This window comes from Anolis sagrei, chromosome 5 (assembly GCF_037176765.1).
Source record: "Anolis sagrei isolate rAnoSag1 chromosome 5, rAnoSag1.mat, whole genome shotgun sequence".
Classification (NCBI taxonomy): domain Eukaryota; kingdom Metazoa; phylum Chordata; class Lepidosauria; order Squamata; family Dactyloidae; genus Anolis; species Anolis sagrei.
The window spans coordinates 14,345,541-14,371,474 of NC_090025.1; the positions used below are offsets into that span (position 1 = coordinate 14,345,541).

The 25,934-nt window shown below is 44.8% G+C and overlaps 1 protein-coding gene across 2 annotated transcripts in view; it reads right to left on the bottom strand.

Moving 5' to 3' along the window:
- Nucleotides 1-10,063: 10,063 nt before the first annotated feature.
- CCNI (cyclin I) overlaps nt 10,064-25,934 on the bottom strand; it is an 87,446-nt gene continuing 71,575 nt past the window's right edge. For both annotated transcript variants that reach the window (XM_060779364.2, XM_060779365.2), the window contains exons 3-7: nt 22,075-22,209; nt 18,085-18,159; nt 16,365-16,505; nt 14,117-14,347; nt 10,064-12,409 (exon numbers count right to left, since the gene is read on the bottom strand). In XM_060779364.2, the coding sequence (XP_060635347.2) occupies nt 11,945-12,409; nt 14,117-14,347; nt 16,365-16,505; nt 18,085-18,159; nt 22,075-22,209 (1,047 nt within the window). In that variant the 3' untranslated portion in view covers nt 10,064-11,944. The remainder of the gene's footprint in view (nt 12,410-14,116; nt 14,348-16,364; nt 16,506-18,084; nt 18,160-22,074; nt 22,210-25,934) is intronic.

Below are 25,934 nucleotides of genomic sequence, written 5' to 3' on the forward strand. Positions count from 1 at the left end.
TGACCAGAAAGTCTGTGGATCTATCTCATCCTCCACAAAGACCAGTAAAGCTGCCGCTCCCTAGCATTGACCACCAACACTCTCTGGGTCTCTCTCCCCCACAAAGACCAGTAAAGCTGCTGCTCCCTAGCGTTGACCAGCAACAGTTTGTGGGTCTCTCTCACCCTCTAAAAACAACAATAAAGAAGCTGCTCCCTAACACTGATCAGCAACAATATGTGGGTCTCTCTCACCCCCTAAAACACCCATAAGCTGCTGCTCCCCGGCATTGACCAGCAACAGTCTGTAGGTCTCTATCCCCCACAAAGACCAGTAAAGCTGCTCCTCCTTAACATTGACCAGCAACAGTCTGTGGGTCTCTCTCACCCTCCACAAACACCAATAAAGAAGCTGCTCCCTAGCATTGACTAGCAACAGTCTGCAGGTCTCTCTCACCCCACACAAACACCAGTAAAGCTGCTGCTCCTTAGCATTGACTAGCAAGTCTGTGGGTCTCTCCCACCCCACACAAACACCAGAGGATAGGGGGGAAAGCTTCAGCAAGCAGTCTGCTACTGAGCCCAGAGAGATCACCGCATAAATGCAGGTTGTTGTACCATACTTAATAAGACATCCCCTGGAAATAAGCCATAGTGCAGTGGTTCTCAACATGTGTGTCCCCAGGTGTTTTGGCCTACAACTCCCAGAAATCGCAGCCAGCTGTTGGAATTTCTGGGAGTTGAAGGCCAAAACATCTGGGGATCCACAGGTTGAGAACCTCTGCCATAGTGTATCTTCTTGAGGAAAAATCAATTTAAGACAATGTCTTGTTTTTGGAAAACACAGTAGTGAAAAGTCCATTGCTCAGTGATAAGCATCCCAGGGCCAATCTCTGACATCCCCGTCTAAAAGGCCCAAGATTCAGGTGAGGAAATAGACATCCGTCTGAGACTTTGAAGCTACTAAAGGTCTGGTGTACTACCGAAATGGAAAAATGCACCAAACACCCTGTATCGGTTGTAAGGCATCTTCTTAGATTGACATTTTGAACTAGTCCTGACACAAAGCGCGGTTCATGGCAATGATCTCAGAGCAGCATGGGAGACCATCAAAATGAAGAGGTTTCCTCCCCACCTATCAGTATGCGGTCCTAACCAAAAGGTAAGAAAGACAAATTTCTTTGATTTTGACATCCGAATTACAGCATATCAAACCATGCTTAGAACATTGGATAGAAACATGAAAGCAGGCCCTGGTTTTGGTGTAGTATCTTGTTTTGACACACTGTCATTTGAGATGGGCCCCAGGTGCTACTATACCACTTTAAGATCACTTTTTCACACACGACGATGAGAAACCCACATTTGCTAATGTTTGGCTGTTGAAAGAGGAAGCTATTGCTATGGTGAAATCAGGTTTTGTTTGAGATTCCTTTGTAGCCACAGGTTTGTTTTCATTTGTTGTGCACATATCTAGTGGTGCACTTAAGACCTATTTGTTGCTGCTGTTTTGATCCTGCAAGTTATTAGTGATCACTAAATGCATTTAGTGCTTCAATAGTGTATCTCACATTCATTTGCACATTATTTACACAATAGTGCAATTCACAACTGTACAGTTGTCCTATTTCAATGAATATAGTCACAGTTTGTTGTCTTGAGGATAGAATCATAGAGTCAAAGAGTTGGAAGAGACCTCATGGGCCATCCAGTCCAACCCCATTCTGCCAAGAAGCAGGGATATTGCATTCAAATCACCCCTGACAGATGTCCATCCAGCCTCTGTTTAAGGAGCCTCCACCACACTCCGGGGCAGAGAGTTCCACTGCTGAACGGCTCTCACAGTCAGGAAGTTCTTCCTCATGTTCAGATGGAATCTCCTCTCTTGTAGTTACTAGCTACTAGCTAAAATATTTTCTCACTGTACTATGAATGGGCAACTTCACAGCTTTGCAATTACTGAACACACAGCTTCTTTATTTTGTTTGGGGCTAATGGAAATTGCTGTCCAAGAACATCTGGCCCCATTGATCAGTCTGGCACATTACAGTTTGAAAACCGGTTTATGCCCCACCGTATATGCCCCACCCAGGTTACCGTATATACTCGAGTATAAGCCGAGCTGTCTAGTTTTCCCCAAAAAACTGGGAAAACATATTGACTCAAGTATAAACCGAGGGTAGGCAATGCAGCAGCTACTGGTAAAATTGAAAATAAAAATAGATACCAAGAAAATTACATCAATTGAGGTACCAGTAGGTTAAATGTTTTTGAATATTTACATAAACTGTAATTAAAAATAAGACTGTCCAACTCTGATTAAATTGTTATTCTAACCTTCTTCAACGTAAATGTGCTTACGTAGCCTTCCAGTAATAATAGAGTAAAATAATAAATGTAATAAAAATAATAGTAGAGTAAAATAATGGAAATGTAATAACAATAATAGGGTAAAATAATAAATATAATAATATAATAGGAGTAAAATAATGTAAAAGTAACAATAGAGTAAAATAATAAAGTAAAATAATAAATATAATAATAGAGTAAAATAATGTAAAAATAACAATGGAGTAAAATAATAATAAAGTAAAATAAGAAATATAATAATAGAGTAAAGGTAAAGGTAGTCCCCTGACATTAAGTCCAGTCATGTCTGACTCTGGGGTGTGGTGCTCATCTCTATTTCTAAGCCGAAGAGCCAGCGTTGTCCATAGACACCTCCAAGGTCATGTGGCCGGCATGACTGCATGGAGCGCCGTTACCTTCCCGCTGGAGCGGTACCTATTGATCTACTCACATTTGCATGTTTTCGAACTGCTAGGTTGGCAGAAGCTAGGGCTGACAGCGGAAGCTCATGCCGCTCCCCGGAATCGAACCTGCGACCTTTCGATCAACAAGCTCAGCAGCTCAGTGCTTTAACCCACTGCGCCACCGGGGGCTCCAATAATAGAGTAAAATAATGTAAAAGTAACAATAGAGCAAAATAATAATACAGTAAAATAATAATAGAATAAAATAATAAATATAATAGAGTAAAATAATGTGGAACTCACTCCCCGGGGAAATGAGAGCATCATCATCCCTCCTCTCCTTCAGGAGGAGGGTGAAGACTTGGTTATGGGACCAGGCCTTTGGGTAACCAGGCAATTAAAGACCAGCAGGATTGACGAAATGGTATTAAAAGCGGATCTATGAGACAGCAAACACTGACAATGTAAGGGAGGAATTTAGGTTTGTATTGATTTTATTGATTTTTACTGGAATAATGCATGAAGCTGTTAGTAACTGTGAATTTTACTGTAAGTTGTGATGATTGTTGTGATGCTGGCATCTAATCGTGCCTTTACTGTGTAAGCCGCCCTGGGTCCCCTTCGGGGTGAGAAGGGCGGGGTAAAACGGAAAAACAACTTGGATCCAGGATCTAATCCTGGAGGAACGGGCAGATCTGGCGTGCATCACGGAGACCTGGTTGGATGAAGCGGGGGGCGTAAACCTCTCCCAGCTTTGTCCTCCAGGTTTCTCCGTGCAACACCAACCAAGAGCCGGAGGACGGGGAGGCGGGGTCGCAGTGGTCTATAGAGATTCCATCCATCTGACCAGGAGCCCCATCCCGCAGACCACAAATTTCGAATGCGTCCACCTGAGGGTGGGTGACCGGGACAGAATAGGGATTCTTGTAGTGTACCGTCCACCTCGCTGCACTACAGTCTCCCTGCCTGAGCTAGCGGGGGTGGTCTCGAGCCTGGTGGTGGAGTCCCAACGGCTCCTTGTGCTGGGGGACTTCAACATCCATGCCGAGGCGACCCTCACGGGAGCGGCTCAGGACTTCATGTCTGCCATGGCAACCATGGGGCTGTCCCAACAAATAACTGGCCCCACCCACTGTGCTGGACACACATTGGACTTGGTTTTCTGCCAGGGATGGGAGCAAGGTGGCGGTGTGGAGGAGTTGTCCATCTCTCCGTTGCCATGGACCGACCACTCCCTGATCAGATTTAGGCTCACTGCGCCCCCTAACCTCCGCAAAGGTGGAGGACCCATTAAGATGGTCCGCCCCAGGAGGCTTATGGATCCGAACGGATTCCTGATGGCTCTTGGGGATTTTCCCGCCACCTCGGTAGGTGACCATGTCGAGGCCTTGGTCGCTCTCTGGAATGGGGAGATGACCAGGGCAATCGACAGGATCGCTCCGGAACGTCCCCTCTCAAGTAACCGAGCTAAACCAGCTCCTTGGTTTACTGAGGAGCTGGCAGCGATGAAGCGAAGGAAGAGGGTTCTAGAGAGCGTGTGGCGCTCGGACCCAAGCGAGCCAAATCGAACACGGTTTGTGTCCTTTCTAAGGGCATATGCCGCGGCAATAAAAGCCGCAAAGAAATCTTTCTTTGCGGCCATTATTGCGTCTGCAAAAAATCGTCCAGCGGAGTTGTTTCGGGTTGTCAGAGGTCTTTTAACTCCCCCTACCTCAGGTGGGAGCCCTGACAACTCGGTCACGCGCTGTGAAGCATTTGCTCGGTTCTTTGCAGACAAAGTCGCTTTGATCCGTTCTGGGCTGGACGCCACATTAAATGCAGTCTCTGTGGATGTGACACAAGCACCTGCTTGTCCTATTTTGATGGATTCTTTTCAGTTTGTGAAACCCGAGGATGTGGACAAGATACTTGGAGGAATGAGGCCTACCACGTCCATCCTAGACCCCTGCCCATCCTGGCTTCTTAAGGAGGCCAGAGGGGGATTGGCTGAGTGGGTAACGGTGGTGGTTAATGCCTCCCTTCGGGAAGGCACGATTCCAGCGAGCCTAAAACAGGCTATTATAAAGCCGCTGTTGAAGAAACCATCACTGGACCCCACTAAATTCGACAACTTTCGGCCCGTTTCCAATCTTCCCTTCTTGGGCAAAGTCATGGAAAGCGTGGTGGCCTCACAACTCCAGGTATTCTTGAGAGACACGGATTATCTAGATCCGGCACAGTCTGGTTTCAGACCGGGACATGGTACGGAGACGGTCTTGGTCGCCTTAGTGGATGATCTCCGCCGGGAGCTAGACAGGGGGAGTGTGTCCCTGTTGGTGCTTCTGGACCTCTCAGCGGCCTTCGATACCGTCGACCACGGTATTCTTCTGGGACGCCTTGCAGAGATGGGCCTTGGGGGCACCGCTTTGCGGTGGCTCCAGTCATTTCTGGAGGGTCGTACCCAGAAGGTGTTATTGGGGGACTCCTGCTCAACACCACAGCCTTTGACCTGTGGTGTTCCCCAGGGCTCCATACTGTCCCCCATGCTGTTTAACATCTACATGAAGCCGCTGGGTGAGATCATCCGGAGTTTCGGGGTGCGGTGTCACCTGTACGCAGATGACGTCCAACTCTGTCACTCCTTTCCACCTGCTACTAAGGAGGCTGTCGAAGTCCTGAACCGGTGCCTGGCCGCTGTGACGGTCTGGATGAGGGCGAACAAACTGAAATTAAATCCAGACAAGACAGAGGTACTCCTGGTCAGTCGCAAGGCCGAACAGGGTATAGGGTTACAGCCTGTGCTGGACGGGGTCGCACTCCCCTTGAAGGCGCAGGTTCGCAGCTTGGGTGTGACCCTGGACTCATCGCTGAGCCTGGATCCCCAGGTTTCAGCGGTGACCAGGGGAGCATTTGCACAGCTTCGGCTCGTGCGCCAGCTGCGCCCGTATCTTGGGAAGTCTGACTTGGCCACGGTGGTACACGCTTTGGTCACATCCCGCCTCGACTACTGCAACGCTCTCTACGTGGGGCTGCCCTTGAAGACGGCCCGGAAGCTCCAGCTAGTCCAGCGCGCGGCAGCCATGTTGTTAACCGGAGCGGGACGCAGGGAGCGTACAACGCCCTTGCTGTCCCAGCTCCACTGGCTGCCGATCAGCTACCGGGCCCAATTCAAGGTGCTGGTGCTAACCTACAAAGCCCTAAACGGTTCCGGCCCAAAATACCTTGAGTACCGCATCTCGGCCTACCAGCCCACGAGGACCTTGAGATCATCCGGGGAGGCCCTTCTCTCGGTCCCGCCTGCCTCACAGGCACGCTTGGCGGGGACTAGAGAGCGGGCCTTCTCGGTGGTGGCCCCCCGGCTGTGGAACTCCCTCCCTGCTGAAATTAGACAGGCGCCCTCTCTCATGGCCTTCCGTAAGGGCCTAAAAACCTGGCTCTTTGAAAAGGCCTTCAATTAAGTGCTATGTTTGGAATGACCACCGGAATGGACTATGACGATGAGATGGATTATGACCCTAACAAGACGAAGCGGATTTTTAATTTAATTAGTGTGTGTTAGTAAGATGTGTGTTATCATGATTTACTGTAACTGTTTGTCTTAATGTTCTCTGTTTTGTACACCGCCACGAGTCGCCTTCGGGCTGAGAGTGGCGGTTAACAAATGTAAATAATAAATAAATAAATAAATAATAAAAGAACCCCAAATAAATAAATAAATAAATAAATAAATAAATAAATGTAAAAGTAACAATAACAATAGTGTAAAATAATAAATGTAATAATGAATATTGTAAAATGTAATTGTAATAACAATAGAGCAAAATAATAAATGTAATAAGAACAGTAAAATAATGTAAATGTAATAATAATAATAGAGTAAAATAATAAACGTAATACAAATAATGATAATAATAATAGAGTAAAATAATAAATAATCTTGACTCAAGTATAAGCTGAGGGGGCTTTTTCCAGCCTAAGTAAACTCATGCTCATGTATATACGGTATATTGTCTTCAAAGTCTGCAATAAAAAAGGTGACTGTGGCCACAGGAGGGAGCAAGAGGCACTGAAATCACTGAATTCAGTGTGCATACTATTGGCCAGGGTTCCTGGTATTTGTGCTTATACTTCTAGGACTAGCAAATGTTGCAGAAACAATCCCCTCTGAGCAGACGATTGATAAGACTGTGCTGCTAAGTCCTACTGAATCTGATGGGCTTACTCCCAGAAAACTAGCCGCAGGAATACAGTCATGTTCTTCCCCAATTCAGTGGATGGATCAAATTGGAAACTACAGAATAAAGTGTTCCATTTTAGAGAAAAGGGGTAGAATATATCTTCAAAGACTATGACCTTGGAGATAGTGCATCTCTGCACATTAATGGAGCGGGCCAAGCAGTGGTTGACCATTCCAGATTAGCTTTGTGGCATCTGCAATTGAAATTTATTAGTAAAGGTAAAGGTTTCCCCTGACATAAATTCCAGTCGTGTCCACCTCTGGGGGGTCATGCTCATCTCCATTGTGAAGCCGAAGAGCCAGCATTGTCCATAGACATCTCCAAGGTCATGTGGCCAGCATGACTGCATGGAGCGCTGTTACTGTCTTGCAGAATCGATACCTATTGATCTACTCACATTTACATGTTTTTGAACTGCTAGGTTGGCAGAAGCTGGGCCTAACAGCAGGAGCTCACCCCACTCCCTGGATTCCAACTGCTAACCTTTCGGTCAGCAAGTTCAGCAGCTCAGCGGTTTAACCCGCTGTGCCATCGGGGGGGGGGGGTCCTAAAACATACTAGTATTTTTAAAAACAAGTACAAGCTGATTGTAGTGATGACTTATTGAATCAACTGGGAAGTACATCACCCAAGAGCAGTGTTTCTCAACCTAGAGTCGGGACTCCTGGGGGATGCTGGGAGGGAATGTCAGAGGGGTCAAAAAAGACCATACAGAACACACAGTATTTTCTGTTGGTAATGGGGGTTCTGTGTGTGCAGTTTGGCCCAATTCTATCGTTGGTGAGGTTCAGAATGCTCTTTAATTGTAAGTGAACTATAAATCCCAACAACTACAACTCCCAAATGTCAAGGTCTATTTTCCCTAAACACCACCAGTAGTCATTTTTGGGCATATTTAGAATTCGTGCCAAGTTTGGTCCAGATCCATCATTGTTTGAATCCACAGTGCTCTCTGGATGTAGGTGAACTACAACTCCAAAACTCAAGGTCAATGCCCACCAAACCCTTCCAGTATTTTCTGTTGGTCATAGGAGTTCTGCGTGCCAAGTTTTGTTCAATTCCATCATTGGCGGAATTCTGAATGTACTTTGATTGTAGGTGAACTATAAATCCCAGCAACTACAACTCCCAAATGTCAAGGTCTATTTTTCCTAAAATCCACCAGTATTCACTTTGGGGCATATTTAGCATTCGTGCCAGGTTTGGTCCAGATCCATCATGGTTTGAGTCCACAGTGCTCTCTGGATGTAGGTCAACTACAACTCCAAAAGTCAAGGTCAATGTCCACCAAACTCTTCCAGTATTTTCTGTTGGCCATTGGAGTCCTATGTGCCAAGTTGGTTCAATTCCATCGTTGGCGGAGTTCAGACTGTTCTTTGCTTGTAGGTGAACTATAAATCCCAGCAACTACAACTCCCAAATGACAAAATCACACCAACCCCACCAGTATCCAAATTTGGGCGTGTCGGGTATTTGTGCCAAATTTGGTCGTGAATGAAAATATATCTTGCATATTAGATATTTACATTATTATTATTAGATATTACTATTATTATTAGATATTTGCATAACAGATCCATCATTGTTTGAGTCCACAGTACTCTCTGGATGTAGGTGAACTACAACTCCAAAAGTCAAGATCAATGTCCACCAAACTCTTCCAGTATTTTCTGTTGGCCATTGGAGTCCTATGTGCCAAGTTTGGTTCAGTTCCATCATTGGCGGAGTTCAGAATGTTCTTTGATTGTAGGTGAACTATAAAGCCCAGCAACTACAACTCCCAAATGACAAAATCCCACAAACCCCACCAGCATCCAAATTTGGATGTGTCGGGTATTTGTGCCAAATTTGGTCCAGTGAATGAAAATTTATCTTGCATATTAGATATTTACATTATTATTATTATTAGTTATTATTAGATATTAGATATTTACATAACAGGAGCAAAACTAGTTATGAAGTAGCAACAAAAATAATGTTATAGTTGGTGGTCACCACAACATGAACTGTATTAAGGGGTCGTGGCATTAGGAAGGTTGAGAAACATTACCCAAGACCATGAAGAGTCACTGGACTAGATACCTTCATGTCTCGACTTCAGATAGATTCATTGGCAGTTTCATACGAAATCTCATACGAAATCATACGAAATATCATACGAAAGCTGACTGGCACAACCTGGGGATCACAACCAGATACAGTGAAGACATCAGCCCTTGCGCTATGCTACTCTGCTGCTGAGTACGCATGCCCAGTGTGGAACACATCTCACCACACTAAAACAGTGGATGTGGCTCTTAATGAGACATGCTGCATTATCACAGGGTGTCTGCGCCCTACACCACCGGTATTGCACCACCTGACATCCACCAGGAAGTAGGAGTCAATAGTGAAAGGACCAAGGCAGTGACATATCCAGCTCATCCCTTGTTTGGGTATCAGCCAGCACGTCAACGACTTAAATCTAGAAATCGTTTTCTTAGATCTACAGAGACACTCGCTGGAACACATCAGCAAGCGAGAGTTCAAAAGTGGCAGGCTCAAACCCAGCACCTCAATCCGTGGGTGATACCAGATGAGAGACTCCCCCCTGGGCACACAGAAGACTGGGCGACTTAGAAGGCGCTGAACAGACTGCGCTCTGGCACCACGAGATGCAGAGCCAATCTCAAAAAATGGGGCTACAGGGTGGAATCCTCGGCATGCGAGTGTGGAGAAGAGCAAACCACTGACCACCTGCTGCAATGCAACCTGAGCCCTGCCACATGCACAATGGAGGACCTTCAGAGGCACTCCAAGTGGCCAGCTACTGGTTAAAGGACATTTAATCATCTACCAAGTTTGCAAAATTTGTGGGTTTTTTTAAATCTGTTTGTTTGTTTTTTTGTTCTGTTAGAAATGCAATACAATGTTCTGGTTGCGGATGACACAATAAATAAATATTGTCAGTTTGATAAGATGCGTAATAGGAAACTTTGGGCGTGAGAATGGGAATGTTTTCCAGTGTCTTGGCCTTGGGAATCAGTGCGGACAGGGCAGTGAACCCAGGAACGTGTCTTTCTGTTTTAACAGTCCTTTCGCTCAAAACATCGGAAACAAAAGCAAGACACACAAATTGAAGGACAACATGTTTTGTTTTTTTATTGCTACCAGAAGGCTTTCCTCAGTTATCACTGCTGAATGCAATACCTTCCAAAGGGCTTCGAAGAGAGCTTTAAAATCAAGGAGCGATTGGTTCTGAGCAGCAGAGCTTTGTAACATCGATATACAAGATCTTTCACATCGTTGTTCTTGCCCTCGCCTCAGGTTAAAAAGTTACATGGACACAAAAAGTAGGAGTGGAGTGAAGGTGTGGGAAGAAAGTGGAGAAGAAACCTGTGCTGATCATTGACACAAAGTGAAAACTGCCCTGGCACAGACTCTGGGATGTCGGCTAGATTTTGGTTTCACTACATTTTGCATTTAATGCACGTATTCACTTGAAGTGTTGTGTGTTTGTGGATGTGTTTTAAAATTTATTTTGTCAGTCTGCCAGCAATCTCAAGATTATATTGGCGAAGGCTTTCATGGCCAGAATCACTAGTTTGTTGTGGATTTTCCGGGCTGAATGGTCATGTTCCAGAAGCATTCTTTCCTGATGTTTTGCCTGCATCTGTGGCAGACATCCTCAGAGGTTGTGAGACTTCACAACCACTGAGGATGCCTGCCACAGATGCAGGCAAAACATCAGGAAAGAATGCTTCTGGAACATGGCCATTCAAAATCCACAACAACCCAATCTCAAGATTGCTTCCAGTTTCCCAGCTTTCACTCTACTCTGGCCACAAAAAGCCTGGTGTTGTGGATTTTCTGGGCGGAGTGGCCATGTCCCAGAAGCATTCTCTCCTGACGTTTCGCCTGCATCTATAGCAGGCATCCTCAGAGGTTGTGAGACCTCATAACCACTGAGGATGCCTGCCACAGATGCCGGCGAAATGTCAGGAGAGAATGCTTCTGGATCTATGGCAGGCATCCTCAGAGGTTGTGAGACCTCACAACCACTGAGGAGGTCTGCCACAGATGCAGGTGAAACGTCAGGAGAGAATGCTTCTGGATCTATGGCAGGCATCCTCAGAGGTTGTGAGACCTCACTGAAGATGCCTGCCACAGATGCAGGCGAAACGTCAGGAGAGAATGCTTCCGGAACATGGCCATTCAGCATGGAAAATCCACAACAACCCAATCTCAAGATTGCTTCCAGTTTCCTAAGAAACTGTTTGCAACGAATTATATGCTTTCACCAGGTGTCAACTTCCCCAGCTCTGTATTTTTTTGGTACAAACATATTTCAGAGGCATTTTTTCTGACTGACAGATTTTGAATATAGGTCTAATTGTATTTACCACATTAAAAACACCAAAAGTGCTAAATGACGAAACAAGAGAAAGACAAGGAAGGGCTCTTGGTTCATTTGGAAAGTAAATAAAAGGAGCTTTGCTCAAGTCAAAGTGCCAAAAATACAAGGGAGTCATGCACTAGAAGGTCCAGAACGCTCTAAAGAAAAGCAGGAGGACTGGGTAAAGAAAAGAGAGTTCTCAGAATGAGGGGCTTCTAGAAATTTGTGGAAAGGATTTCTTTTTCACACTCTGTGAACTTTCCAACACAATGGATGGGGTTACAACAACACAACAGCAGACTGAAACAGTGCAGCAGACAACACAAGGGAGAAAAACACAATTTTTTGCTACTTTTTTTGTTTGGTTTTTGGGTCTTTTTTTGAAAGGCTTTTTATAATTTTTTTGGTTTTTAAGTACTTAAATCATAGTTTAACTATAATTAGCCGCACAAGGAAAGTAGGAAGGGGGATTTTTTCTCTCTCTCCAAAGGATAACATAGCTCCTTCCTTTCAGCCCTTGCAAGGTACAGCTTTCACTTAGCTCTGGCCACAAAAAGCTTGGTGTTGTGTTATGGACAGAGTAGCAGCTTTTCTCCCGAGGTGCCATTGCGCAGAGGACTGCTACATGACGGAAATGGGCTGCAACGGAGGGCAAGGGGAAACGCTCCCCGCTTGCCGCGAAACGTCGGTGCTGCAGGCGGAGGCGGCCTTGCCTTCGAGGGCCGCTCCCTCCGGCGCATTCTCCTCGTTGTAGAGCCGCTTGATCCCGTCGTAGAAGTCGTCCACCTCCATCTCTTCCACTTTGCGCTTGGCCGTCGCTTGTTTGCACCTGCTGGGAGCCGCCCGGCGCTGGTTGAGTGCAGTGACACCTTTGTTTGGCACTTCTGGTTTGCTGTTGTCCTTGGAGTTTGAGCCTGGGACGGAGGAGGAGGAGGGATGGAAGCGGAAGACCCCCGCGTGGCAGGTCACCAGGTTGTGCTTGAGGGGGCTGTAGACGTAGACCGAGTTGGGCGGCAGAGGTGGCTGCAGTGCGGAAAGGTGCTGTGCCACGAGTTCCCGGCAGTGGATCAGCTGGGAGCTGTCCATCTGGGTTTCGGAGGGGAAAGAAGCAGAAGAGAAAGATGTCACTTCCAGAACAAGGAAAGGAGTCAACGCAGAAATGGGCAGCCAATGCAGAGGTCACTTTACTACCAGCTGTCCTTTGCACCTTATCTGGAAAAGTCTAGTACAGGCAGATTCTGTATTACACATTCATTCATTCATTCAAGTCACACTGACGTAAACATCATGTCACATTTGCCCTTTCTGCCCTCCCTGAAACCTGGCAGCAGATGGTCTCCCAGATTTCTAAGGCATTGGGAAGCCAAGCTCCAAACTAAGGCTATTTATTTATTTACTAGCTGTACCCACCACGCTTTGCTGTGGCCAACCTTCCCTCTTTCTCTCCTTCTTTCCCTCCTTCCTTCACTCTCTCTTTCCTTCCTTCCCGTCTTCTCTTCGTCCTTCCTTCTCTATCTCTTTCCTTCCTTCCCCCTTTTTCTTTCTCTTCTGCTGTCTTTTTCTTCTTTCTCTCCTTCTCTCCTTCCTTCCTACCTTCCTTTCTTCGCTTGTTCCTTTCTTCTCTATCTCTTTCCTTCCTTTTTCTTTCTCTTCTGCTGTCTCTCTTTTCTTCTTTCCTCCTTCCTTTGCTCCCTCTTTCTTTCCTTCTTTACCTTTTTCTTTCCTTCTCTCCTTTCTTCCTTCTCTAACTTTTCTTCCTACCCCCTTTTTCTTTCCCTCCCTCTTTCTCTCCCTCCTTCCTTCTCTCTTTCCTTCCTTCCTTCCTTCCTTTTTCTTTCTCTTCTGCTCTCTCTCTTTTCTTCTTTCTCTCTTTCCTTCCCTCCCTCTTTCTCTACATCTTTCCTTTTTCCTTTGCTCCTTCTTTCCCTTTTTCTTTCCTTCTCTCCTTCCTTCCTTTTCTAACTTTTCTTCCTTCCCCTTTTTCTTTCCCTCCCTCTTTCTCTCCTTTCTTCCTTCTCTACCTCTTTCCCTCCTTCCCTTTCTCTTTGCTTCCATGCTTCCTTCTCCCCTCCCTCCCTTCCTGTCTTTCCTTCTCTTCTTCCTTCCTTCTCTATCTCTTTCCTTCCTTCCTTTTTCTTTCTCTTCTGCTGTTTCTCTTTTCTTCTTTCTCTCTTTCCTTCCCTCCCTCTTTCTCTACATCTTTCCTCCTTCCTTTGCCCCCTCTTTCTTTCCTTCTTTCCCTTTCTCTTTCCTTTTCTCCTTCCTTCCTTCTCTTAACTTTTCTTCCTTCCTCCTTTTTCTTTCCCTCCCTTTTTCTCTCCTTTCTTCCTTCTCTATTTTCTTCCTTCCCTTTCTCTTTGCTTCCATGCTTCCCTAAATAAATAATAATAAATAACAACTTTAGTTCCCTGCTCCTTTGGTTAAAAGGTGGCTTACAGTCACAATTAATAGGCAAGAAATTATAGTGCAGCAACTAAAAACAGTGTTAATAATGTGACAGCCAGGAAGAACACAGTCTGATCACAAGAAAATCTAAGATACCACTCCAAAACCTTGAAAGTAAACAAGGAGGTAAATGAACAAGTGAGAATAGTGGGGTCCTGTTTGAAGGACAAGAGATCAACAGGTTGTTATCTTTGCACCCTATCATTTCTGTCTTTCTTTTTGGTCGTAAAGTGCCTTGAATCCCACATTGGGGGGAAGGGAGAGCAGGAGATCAATCTATCCATCAATACAAATGGCATCTCTAGTGAACACAAGCCACCCCACCATCACCAGTTCCAGGGGGTCTACCTGTGCCTTCTGGAGCAGTTCAATGATGAGAGCAAGCCAATCGGGAATGAGCTTCTCCACTTCCAGGCTGACGATGGCCAACGCCAACATGGAGCCCTTGAAAGGAAGGAGCTGGTAGCAGGCCAGGCAGTGCAGCAGCTGCTTGGTGAGCAGAGCCACGTGCTGGGACGGGTTCACCTTGGGTAAAGTGGTCAGCAGTTGAGGTTTGGTGGACAAGGCAACTGCATGGAACTGGATGGGGACAAAGAGAAGAGCAACAAGGTGATGTTAACTCCAATGATAACTAAAGACCTTGAGGGCACTTCTTACTTGTGTCACTAACATACTTGAAAGAATCATAGAATCAAAGAGTTGGAAGAGACCTCATGGGCTATCCAGTCCAACCCCCTGCCAAGAAGCAGGAATATTGCATTCAAATCACCCCTGACAGATGGCCATCCAGCCTCTGCTTAAAAGCTTCCAAAGAAGGAGCCTCCACCACACTCCGGAGCAGAGAGTTCCACTGCTGAACAGGTCTCACAGTCAGGAAGTTCTTCCTCATGTTCAGATGGAATCTCCTTTCTTCAGATCCTGTCTGACCTTCGAAACGAAATAAGGTCAACCCTTGTTAATACTTGGATGGGAGACCACTATTCAGTACCAGGTGCTCTAGGCCAGTGGTTCTCAGCCTGTGGGTCCCCAGGTATTTTGGCCTACAACTCCCAGAAATCCTAGACAGTTTACCAGCTGTTAGGATTTCTGGGAGTGGGAGGCTGAAACATCTGGGAACCCACAGGTTGAGAACCACTGCTCTAGGCTGTATTTAAGGGGAAGGAGCTGGCAAAAATACCCTATGAGTATCCCTTGCCTAAGAAAACACAATGAAATTCATGGGAGCTATCTAAATCTATAAAGTCTAAACCAGGCATGGGCAAACCTTCGCCCTCCCGGTGTTTTGGACTTCAACTCCCACAATTCCTAACAGTTGGTAGGAATTGTGGGAGTTGGAAGTCCAAAACACAGGGAGGGCCAAAGTTTGCCCATTCCTGACATTAAAAGTATTGCAGAAGTGGCTTTGCTGTGAGAATCATAGAATAGAATCATAACACAGAGTTGGAAGAGACCTCATAGGCCATCCAGTCCAGCCCCTGCCAAGAAGCAGGAATATTGCATTCAAAGCACCCCCATCAGATGGCCATCAAGCCTTTACTTAAAAGGTTCCAAAGAAGGAGCCTCCACCACACTCTGGGGCAGAGAGTTCCACTGCTGATCAGCTCTCACAGTCAGGAAGTTCTTCCTCATGTTCAGGTGGAATCTCCTTTCGTATAGTTGGAAGTCATTGTTCCGTGCCTTAGTCTCCAGGGCAGCAGAAAACAAGCTTGCTCTCTTCTCCCTATGTCTTCCATTCACATATTTATACATGGCTATCATCACATCTCCTCTCATCCTTCTCTTCTGCAGGCTAAACATGCCCAGCTCCTTAAGCCGCTCCTCATAGGGCTTGTTCTCCAGACCCTTGATCATTTTAGTCGCCCTCCTCTGGACACATTCCAGCTTGTCAAGATAGGCAAAGAGCGTCAGAATCACATTACTCCGCTTTCTTCCAGCTTTGATGTTTCCATCACACACTGATCATACATTTTCTTGCCTATCTAAATACACTTAGGGATTTAATTCACCCAAAACCTTTTTTTTGCTTAAGCAGAGGGACTTTGTAACTGGAATCCTATTTTGAATCCCATATATACTCGAATATAAGCCAACCCAAATATAAGCCAATGCTCCTAATTTTACCACAAAAAACTGGGAAAGCATATTGACTCAAGTATAAGCCGTGGGCGGGAAATGCACCTCTCAACATCTAATAACCTCTCAACAAAAGATTGCTCCAGGCACTGCCAGGCAATCAAATGCTAATCAAGGTGGTCAGTTGAAACATTCACACCTAGCTCCAGCAGACAAGAGTCCTTTGTCTCACCCTAGTCATTCCACAGATATATAAACCCTTTTTTCCTAGTTCCAACAGACCTACTACCTCTGAGGATGCTTGCCATAGATGCAGGCGAAACATCAGGAGAGAATGCCTCTAGACCATGGCCATATAGCCCGAAAAAAAACCCTACAACAACCCAATGGCCATACAAACCAAATAGTTTGCCCTGAAGGATTGGATTGTCCTTTTCTCCTGTTTAACCTCCTGGGTGGAATACATCCCTTCCACAACAACGCTTCCTCCCAGAAAGAATTGGATTTCATTTAAAATATTTACAATATGGAGGAAATCCAGCGGAGTGGCCGTGTGCAGATCCCAGTTCAATTTGTCCAGAATGATCTTCTCCATCCTGCGAATTTCAGCTGGAGAGCAGCCACAAAAGCTGTCTCTGGCCAACACCTTCAGTACTGGAATCCTCTGCAAAATGGGGGCAAAGAAGCAAAACAGAACATGAGGGTCTTTAAGGCGCAATTTGAAAACACCACGGCCCTTTGTGAACTCAGACCAATCTAGTTCAGTGCTGTATTTCTTGGCCTCAGATCTCAAGCATGTCACAAGGAACACTCTTAGATATTTTCGTTCACTCTTGACTTTTCAGGACCTGAGCCTCCTTCTAATCAGGGACGAAAGAGGCTGCCAACAACAACCTAAAGAAATGTCCTAACAGACTTTTTGGAAAACTGTACGTAAAAAGTGTTTTCGCCTGCTGTACATCACCTCAGGAGACCTGGTGAGCTTAGGTAAATGGACACAGGATTTTCTTGTTAAGGCTGCATCAGATAATGTTTCTTCATCATCATATATCTAATCACAGTAAGAGCATTATCTCATTGTTGCTTTCGTTTTCAAAGCAATTCTTATCACTTATTTAGTACAGAAACCTTAAAGAATAAATCTTAATATACCTGTATAGTCAAGCTGTTGTTATCAAAATGATTAAAGCTTTGTAAGACCAAAGAAGGAAAGATATAAATACTCAAAGGAGAGAAAATAAACAGTCTCTTTGCTTGGTTACTCCGGGTATAATTGAAAACTTTGCAGATTCGACCCACAACTCTTTCTTTCATAACAATTATTATTATTATTATTATTATTATTATTATTATTAAACTTTATTTGTACCCCGCTAGCATCTCCCGAAGGATTCGATGCGGCTTACACAGGCCGAGGCCTCAACACACAACATAGCAATACAACTAGGCAAATCAAACAATTAAAAACAAGATAAAGCAAATAAACAACAGGCAAAAGCAATACACTAAAACACAATAAAAACTGGGCCAGGCCAAAGTAATGGGTACAAGAATTAAAAGTGCTGATGTGACAGGAGGTGTACATGAGGCTTCTAGGGCAAGTGCGATGTGCAGCAGTCATTGGTTCTGATAAAGTGCTTATGGGACTTGGTAGTGGAGATTTCCTAATCTGGGAAGGCACATCGGAAAAGCCAAGTCTTCAAGTTCTTTCTGAAGACTGCCAGTGTGGGGGCCTGTCTAAGGTCTTTGGGGAGGGTGTTCCAGAGTCTGGGGGCCACCACGGAAAAGGCCCTGTCCCACGTCCCCACCAAGCGCGCTTGCGACGCAGGTGGGATCACGAGCAGGGCCTCTCCAGATGACCGAAGTGAGCGTGTGGGTTCGTAGATGGAAATGCGGTCACGCAGGTAAGCTGGTCCCAAACCGTTCAGGGCTTTGTAGGTAAGCACCTGCACCTTAAATTGAGCTCGGAATATAAACGGCAGCCAGTGGAGCTCCTTGAACAGGAGGGTTGACCTCTCTCTGTAAGGGGCCCCAGTTAGCATCCTGGCTGCTGATCGTTGGACCAGTTGGAACTACAGTTTCCTCGCTACTTTCGTGTTTCGCTTATCGCGGATTCCCTGTTTTGTGGGTTTTTTAAAAAAAAGAATTTAAGTAGCGAGGAAACGCTGAGGAGGCACACAGGAGCGTTCCTGTGCCTTTCCCAGATGTATCCAGCAATGGACACTGCTGGGGAGGAAACATACCTCATCTTCCTCAATGGTCTTGGCAGCAAGGAAGAAGCAGCTGATTGCAATACAGTTCAGGTACTTTGGACGAGCCTGCAAGGTAGGAGAGAGAAAGAGCCACAGGTTATGAAAAACTCACCTTCTGAGAGTAACCTCCTCAACAGACTCCATGACAAAAATGGGATAGCTAGGCAACAAAGAACAAATGGTTGGCATCTTGTTAGTGGCAAAATAGACATAAATAAGCCTTGTTTTGGTCTACGTGAAGGTCTTCTCCCTCCACAAGTCCATACTGTAGAGCCACTGCCATATCTCACTGCAATTCCATTTTGGAATGGTGCCGTTAAACATTTGCCTATGTTCCTGTAGCACAGTGGTTCCCCAACCTGCGGTCCATGGAGAATGAAAATATGGTCTGCAAGAATGAAAATATGGTCCGCGGCCTCACCATTACTACACCATTGCTTTGAAACCATGGGGCAACAAGTGTTGCCCCATAGTCTCATGAAACCCCCTTATAGTGTCGAGGCAACGGCGATGTTGGGAGGGGAGAGTCTGACTATTCACAAAAATTACTATTGACTATCCACATCAGCTCTAGATTATTAATTATAGTTTTCTGTGGACGAGCAGATGACAACTACGGGGTGGCGTATGTTTTGAATCAGAAACTAGAGCTGATGTGGTCTATCCAATGCAATTTTCTGAATCAACACCCCAAATAAGCGAATTGAATCTAAAGTTGCCCAAAAACTGATTCATAACCCTTTTGGTACTAATGTTGGAGAGTGGTCCCTGGCCAAGTTGTCCCTGGCCAAAACAAGGTTGGGAACCACAGTTGTAAAATAAGGCATCAGCAAACGTGGGCCCTCCACATGTTTTGGACTTTAACTCCCATAATTCTTAACAGTTGGTAGGCTGTTAAGAACAGTGGGACTGTGGTGCAGCTGGCTGGGAGTCAGCTGCATTAAATCACTACTGACCAGTTCGAAGCCAACCTGGGTCGGAGTAAGCTTCCGATCAATTTGCAGCTCGAAAGACAGTTGCATGTGTCAAGTAGAAAATTTAGGTACCACTTATACGGGGAGGCTAATTTACAATGCCATAAAAATCTCCAGCAAGTATGCAAAGAATGAGGAAGTACTTCATCAGTATCACAAATGGACGGTGAAGCGACAGCTCCCTGGTGGCCAGAATACCCTCATGAAAAAGCTGGAATGTTAAATAGACCTCTGTGTGTCTGTTTATATATGTTGTGTGTTTATGGCATTGAATGTTTGCCATGTATATGTACATTGTAATCCGCCCTGAGTCCCCTGTGGGATGAGAAGGGCGGAATATAAATACTGTAAAATAAATAAATAAATAAATAAAAGTCCAAAACATCTGGCGGGCCCATGATGCAAACTAATGGTTTGTTTATTTCTCTGTCTTTAAGAGTTCTCCCTTACAAACAGTTCTGCCCCTTTATTTCACCCTGAGTTTTTAAATCATTTTATGTACATGTGGCCTGTTCTCTGTCATGTTTGGTTTCTATGTTTTGTGTTTATTATTTATATGCTTTGATGTTTTATTCTTTATTGTTATGTTGTTTAAAAAAGGTAAAGGTAGTCCCCTGACATTAAGTCCAGTCATGTCTGACTCTAGGGTGTGGTGCTCATCTCCATTTCTAAGCCGAAGAGCTAGCGTTGCCCGTAGACACCTCCAAGGTCATGTGGCCAGCATGACTGCATGGAGCGCCGTTACCTTCCTGCCAGAGCGGTACCTATTGATCTACTCACATTTACATGTTTTCGAACTGCTAGGTTGACTAAGCTAGGGCTGACAGCGGAAGCTCACGCCGCACCCCGGAATCGAACCTGCGACCTTTTGATCAACAAGCTCAGCAGCTCAGTGCTTTAACCCACTGCGCCACCGGGGGCTCTGTTATGTTGTTTATTTGATTGCAATTTATATTTTTGTATTGTAATTTGTTGTTCGGGCTTGGCCCCATGTAAGCCGCTCCGAGTCCCCGTTGGGGGAGATGGTGGCGGGGTATAAATAGTTTATTATTATTATTATCCACTGATTTCTCTGGGATTTCCCAGCAGATTATGCCATCATTTTGTACAAGAGTGGCATCCTGTTCAGAGTAATAAGCTTTGGGACACTGATTTGCACAAATATAGCTGTATTGCTTGTTTGTCTATAAGGTCAGGCTGATGTGTTGGGAGTAACCACTACACAACAGGAGAGTGCATGATTGTACTGTCCATGTCATGGTTGGTTGTGCAGGAGAGCAATTCAGTGCTGTGGCATAGCAACTCTTTGTGTCATTTTAACCCACACAACTCTCTAATAAGAGCTTGGAAATGAAGCCCATCCAAACATATTGCTCCTGCACCTTAAGAAGTCCAGAGTATTGATGGAAAGACAGTCATTCCCTACAATTGAAGTACCATCAGCAAAAGTCAATAAAGAGAAGCACTGTCAGCCTGAGGACACAAAAGCCAATCTGACTTACACCTTGTAGGATGTTTTTTGTGCCAACAGAAAACAAACACTAAAGCAGACCTCAACCTTTTCCAGCCAGCCCTCAAAATTGAAGGGGGAAGGTGTAAAAAGAAGTCTTTAAGTTTCTCCATGGGCCACACCGGCTATTAGGAATTGTGGGAGTTGGAGTTACATCTCAGAAGGAATACGAAAAGGCACCCACAAATTGAATATCATTGAAATACCAGCAAATAGCTTTGGAGCAGAAGCTACACAGAAAATATCTGTGCTCATCTCCTTCCTACCTGCACAGGTAAGTTGCTTTCAGGTGCAACGTTAAAAGGGAGAGGAAGGAAAAACACTTTGGAAGACCCAAAAGAAGAAAAATGAGAGGGAACCGTTTTGGGCAAAGCCAAACCCCCATTTTTAGCCTGAAACAACCATCTGGAGGTTATTTCCTGCCAGATGGTAGAGCCCTCCATCGACCGGGCACCGTGCTGTAGAAAACCACAGGAACACTTTGTAAGACTGCTTTTGAAAATGAAACAGGACTAATTGGAGGGTCAAGATGTTTCAATTTCTATTAAGATATCTATGTAACATAAAAGCTGTTCTCTAGAAGATTAACCAGAGTACATCCATCAACTATTCTTAAGACTCTCATGCTTCATGATAACTGTTCAAATACTGAGATCTTCTAGCTAAAAACACAACAAACCAGGAAGGAAAAACCAAGGATGGTAGGTGATCAAGATTCCATGTGAAAAGAACAGAACCTGGGAAACTTATCTCCCTCTATGAAATAACATGGAAGTTAAGATCTTCTGGGGAGGCCCTGCGCTTGGTCCTGCCACTGTCACAAGTGCAGTTGGCGGGGACGAGAGACAGGGCCTTCTTAGTGATGGCTCCTCTGCTCTGGAATGCTCTCTCCCCAGTGAGATTAGATCAGCGCCCTCCCTCCTGGCCTTCAGAAAGAAAACAAAGACGTGGTTGTGGAAGCAAGCCTTTGACCAGTAAAATAATGCAATAAAAGGATAATTACGAAATACGTGCAATGACAATCGGAATAGCTGTGGCGTATGATTTTTAATCATGTGATTTTAATATTTATACTAGGATATTTTTAATGCTTATCTTAATGTTTAAATGTTGTTTATGCCTTATTTTAATGCTTTTAAAGATTTTAATTTATAGTTATATGTTTAGTTATTATGATTTTTTTTTCTTTCTACATGTATGTCAACATTGAATTTTTGCAATTAATATGTTATAAACCGCCTTGAATACTCCCACTCCCTGGGGTGAGAAAGGTGGTATATAAATATAGTAAATAATAATAAATGAATACAATTGAATGGAATATAATTCCCAGAATTCCCCATCATGTGTGGTCATGCAGGCTGGGCAGATTCTGGAATTTGTAATCCACGATAGAACTCCCTCACATTGTCCAAATCCAAGGAAGTGGATTTTCGAAAATGTTCCAGTTGGGGCCGTAAATCCTTCCCAAGAATCTTGGGTTGGTCAAATATTTACCTTCACTGCAGCTAAAAACCTGTCCAAGAGATTGACGGCCAGGACCAGCGTCTCTGGATAAAGGTGGAACTGGCATTTGAGTTTGGCCATCCACTGAATCACTTCGTCCCGTTGAGTTGGAGAAATGCCTGCATCCTGTAGAAGAAGAAAAAAATCCAGTAAGGTAAATAGTTTCAACCATACACAACGATCAAAATACCACCTTGGTTGACAATGCCCACGAGCCACTTCAAATGTATTCAACAAATGCAGAGATTCTAACTGGATATCTTCAAGACATACCTACTATCTACTAATGTCATCTACGTATGCAAGGTATAAATTTAAAATAATGTATACCTTGCATACGTAGATAACATTAGTAGATTCCCGAAAGCTTATCTGGTTCTGCCTTCTGTTCCCACAGTGGGAGGACCAGAAAGAGGACATAAGAGCCAACAGCACCATGTGGCGCATGGCCCACAGCAAGTGGCACTTCAGAGGCTCAGCGTCTGATTTGCTGTTACTGCTATCTGCCATCAATCCAGCTTATCACATTGTTCAGCACACATTTTGGTGCTTCAAACATTAGACCTGCTTCTGGGTATGTTTGATCTGCTGATTCCAAAAATGGCACCAATTTTCCCCTGTCATCTCGAGTTTTTGAGATGCAGGACATATGCCACCTACCAGTCTTCATCTGCTCATCTACAGGGGTGCTGTGAGTTCTCCGGACTCTATGGCCATGTTCCAGAAGCATTCTCTCCTGACATGATAACCATATCTAATAAAAGCTGATGTAATCTATCCAAAAGGCCTAGAAACAGGTTTAAAAACTAAGATGGGGGGGGGGGGTGTCCATGAAATACCCGCAAAAGTCACCATTTCACCCACGTTTTGCAAACCCAACTGCTTTGGATCCTAGAAACAACCTCTAGCAAGATTGGGAAACAGAAGTTGCTGGAGTCCAACATCTAGCATTCCTCATCCCTGGCTACACTAATAATAAATAATAAACTGTATTTATACCCCTCCACCATCTCCCCAAAGGGGACAACAGAGGACAGGAGCAGGATTCAAAACGATCTTGACAGATTAGAGAGATGGGCCAAAATTAACAAAATGAACTTCCAACAGTGACAAATGCAAGATACTCCACTTTGGCAGGAAAAACGAAATGCAAAGATACAAAATGGGGGACAATGCCTGGCTCGAGAGCAGTACGTGTGAAAAAGATCTTGGAGTCCTTGTGGACAACAAGTTAAACATGAGCCAACAATGTCATGTGGCAGCAAAAAAAAGCCAATGGGATTTTGGCCTGCATCAAGAGGAGCCTAGTGTCTAGATCTAGGGAAGTCATGCTCCCCATGCTCTATTCTGCTTTGGTTAGACCACACCTGGAATATTGTGTCCAATTCTGGGCACCACAATTCAAGAGAGATATTGACAAGCTGGAATGTGTCCAGAGGAGGGCGACTAAAATGATCAAAGGTTTGGAGAACAAGCCCTATGAGGAGCAGCTTAAGGAGCTGGGCATGTTTAGCCTGAAGAAGAGAAGGCTGAGAGGAAATATGATAGCCATGTATAAATATGTGAGAGGAAGCCACGGGGTGGAGGGAGCAAGCTTGTTTTCTGCTTCCTTGGAGACTAGGACGCAGAACAATGGTTTCAAACTACAAGAGAGGAGATTCCATCTGAACATGAGGAAGAACTTCCTGACTGTGAGAGCTGTTCAGCAGTGGAACTCTCTGCCCGGAGTGTGGTGGAGGCTCCTTCTTTGGAAGCTTTTAAACAGAGGCTGGATGGCCATCTGTCAGGGGTGATTTGAATGCAATATTCCTGCTTCTTGGCAGGGGGTTGGACTGGATGGCCCATGAGGTCTCTTCCAACTCTTTGATTCTATGATTCTATGACACGGGCGACTTACATGAGTGCATTACAATAAAATAACACAAAAGCATAGAACAAACACCACAATAAAATAAATAGCAATAAAGAATGCAAAATAACACAGTGAAAAATAAAACACAATCACAATAAGACTCATAATCTCACTTAGAAGGGAAGAACTGAGCTACCTTTTCAATGAGACAGTATTCTGAAAAACCACATAATAATGCCTTTTGAGATTCTGAAGTCAACCTGCTTCTTTGTCAACCCCATCTGACAATGAGGCCATGACCCCGAGCTTGTATTAATTTCACCCAAAAGTCTCATTCTTGCTCTTTATCTGGAGTAATTGGAGACCTTTTCCCTTTTTGAGCTGGGTAGAGAAAGAGATCTGGCGACAGTCACTAAAAACAACCATTATAAGCTTGGATCAACTTCAGGTGGCCCACCGAAACTGCAGGAAGACGCAGGTAATTTATACAGTTCTTTGAAGGAACAACTGTTCTTGCCACTTAAGTAATTCCTTGGCACAACTCATAAGAACTCTTTGTATAAATCCTAGGTGCCCTTTGGAAAGATTCCCATATTTTTTTCAAAAATTGCTTCCTCCAACCCAGGTACAGCTTAATTTCCACCCCTCTCTCGTCACTATAATCCTTCAAGCTTCATGAAGCTCAAATTGCTCTTTTGGGGAGGTAACAAAAAACCATTTATTATTGTGTGTTTGCTTAATCCAGAAATTACTGCCTCGAAAGTATCTACTTTGCTGCTGTCCTCAGTACCAACAGATCTTGGAAAAGTGGGGGTTTTTTTGCTCTGCAATTCCCAAAATCCCATAGTACTTATGCCGCTCAAGGAATCCTGGGAGTTTTTTTTAAAAGGGTATTTGCAAACTTTAGCAACCAATTATGGCGTTTGTTTCCAAAAGGTACCAAATCCCCACAATGGTGAAAAATGCATTATAGGTGGCTGCACACTGTGGCACAGAGGGTTAAACCGCTGAAGTGCTGAATTTGCTGACCAAAAGGTTAGCAGTTCCAATCCAGGGAGCAGGGTGAGCTCCCGCTGTTAGCGGGAAACATGCAAATGTTTGAAAACATGCAAATGTGAGTAGATCAATAGGTGCCACTCCAGCAGGAAGGTAACGGCGCTCCATGCAGTCATGATCTTGGTGGCATTTACAGACAACACTGGCTCTTTGGTTTAGAAATTAAGATGAGCACCATCCTCCAGAGTTGGATACAACTAGACTTAATGTCAAGGGGAAACTTTTACCTATACACAGGGGGAGCTGCCGCTTCACCGTCCACTTGTGACACCAAGTCCTTGATGGAGTACTTCCTCATTCTTACACATGCTGCTGGAAGTTTTTATGGTGTCATAAACTAGTTAAAGTAGCCTTCCCCACATAAAGCGGTACCCAAATTTCCTACCTGACAGATGCAACTGTCTTTCAGGCTGCATAAGTCAACGGCAAGCTAGACTATTAATGGTCAGGAGCTCATTCAACCCAGGCTGGCTTCGAACTCATGACCTCTCGGTCAGTAGTGGTTTAATGCAGCTGGCTACTAACTAGCTGTGCCACATAAGTCAACAGCAAGCTAGACTATTAATTGTCAGGAGCTTACTCTGATCCGGGCTGGCTTCGAACTCATGACCTCTCAGTCAGTAATGATTTAATGCAGCTGGCTACCAACTAGCTGCGCCACATAGGTCAACAGCAAGCTAGACTATGAATGGTCAGGAGCTTACTCCAACCCGGGCTGGCTTCAAACTCATGACCTCTCAGTCAGTAATGATTTAATGCAGCTGGCTACCAACTAGCTGCGCCACATAGGTCAACAGCAAGCTAGACTATTAATGGTCAGGAGTTTACTCCGACCCAGGCTGGCTTCGAACTCATGCCCTCTTGGTCAGTAGCGATTTAATGCAGCTGGCTACTAACTAGCTGCACTACATAGGTCAACCGCAAGCTAGACTATTAATGATTG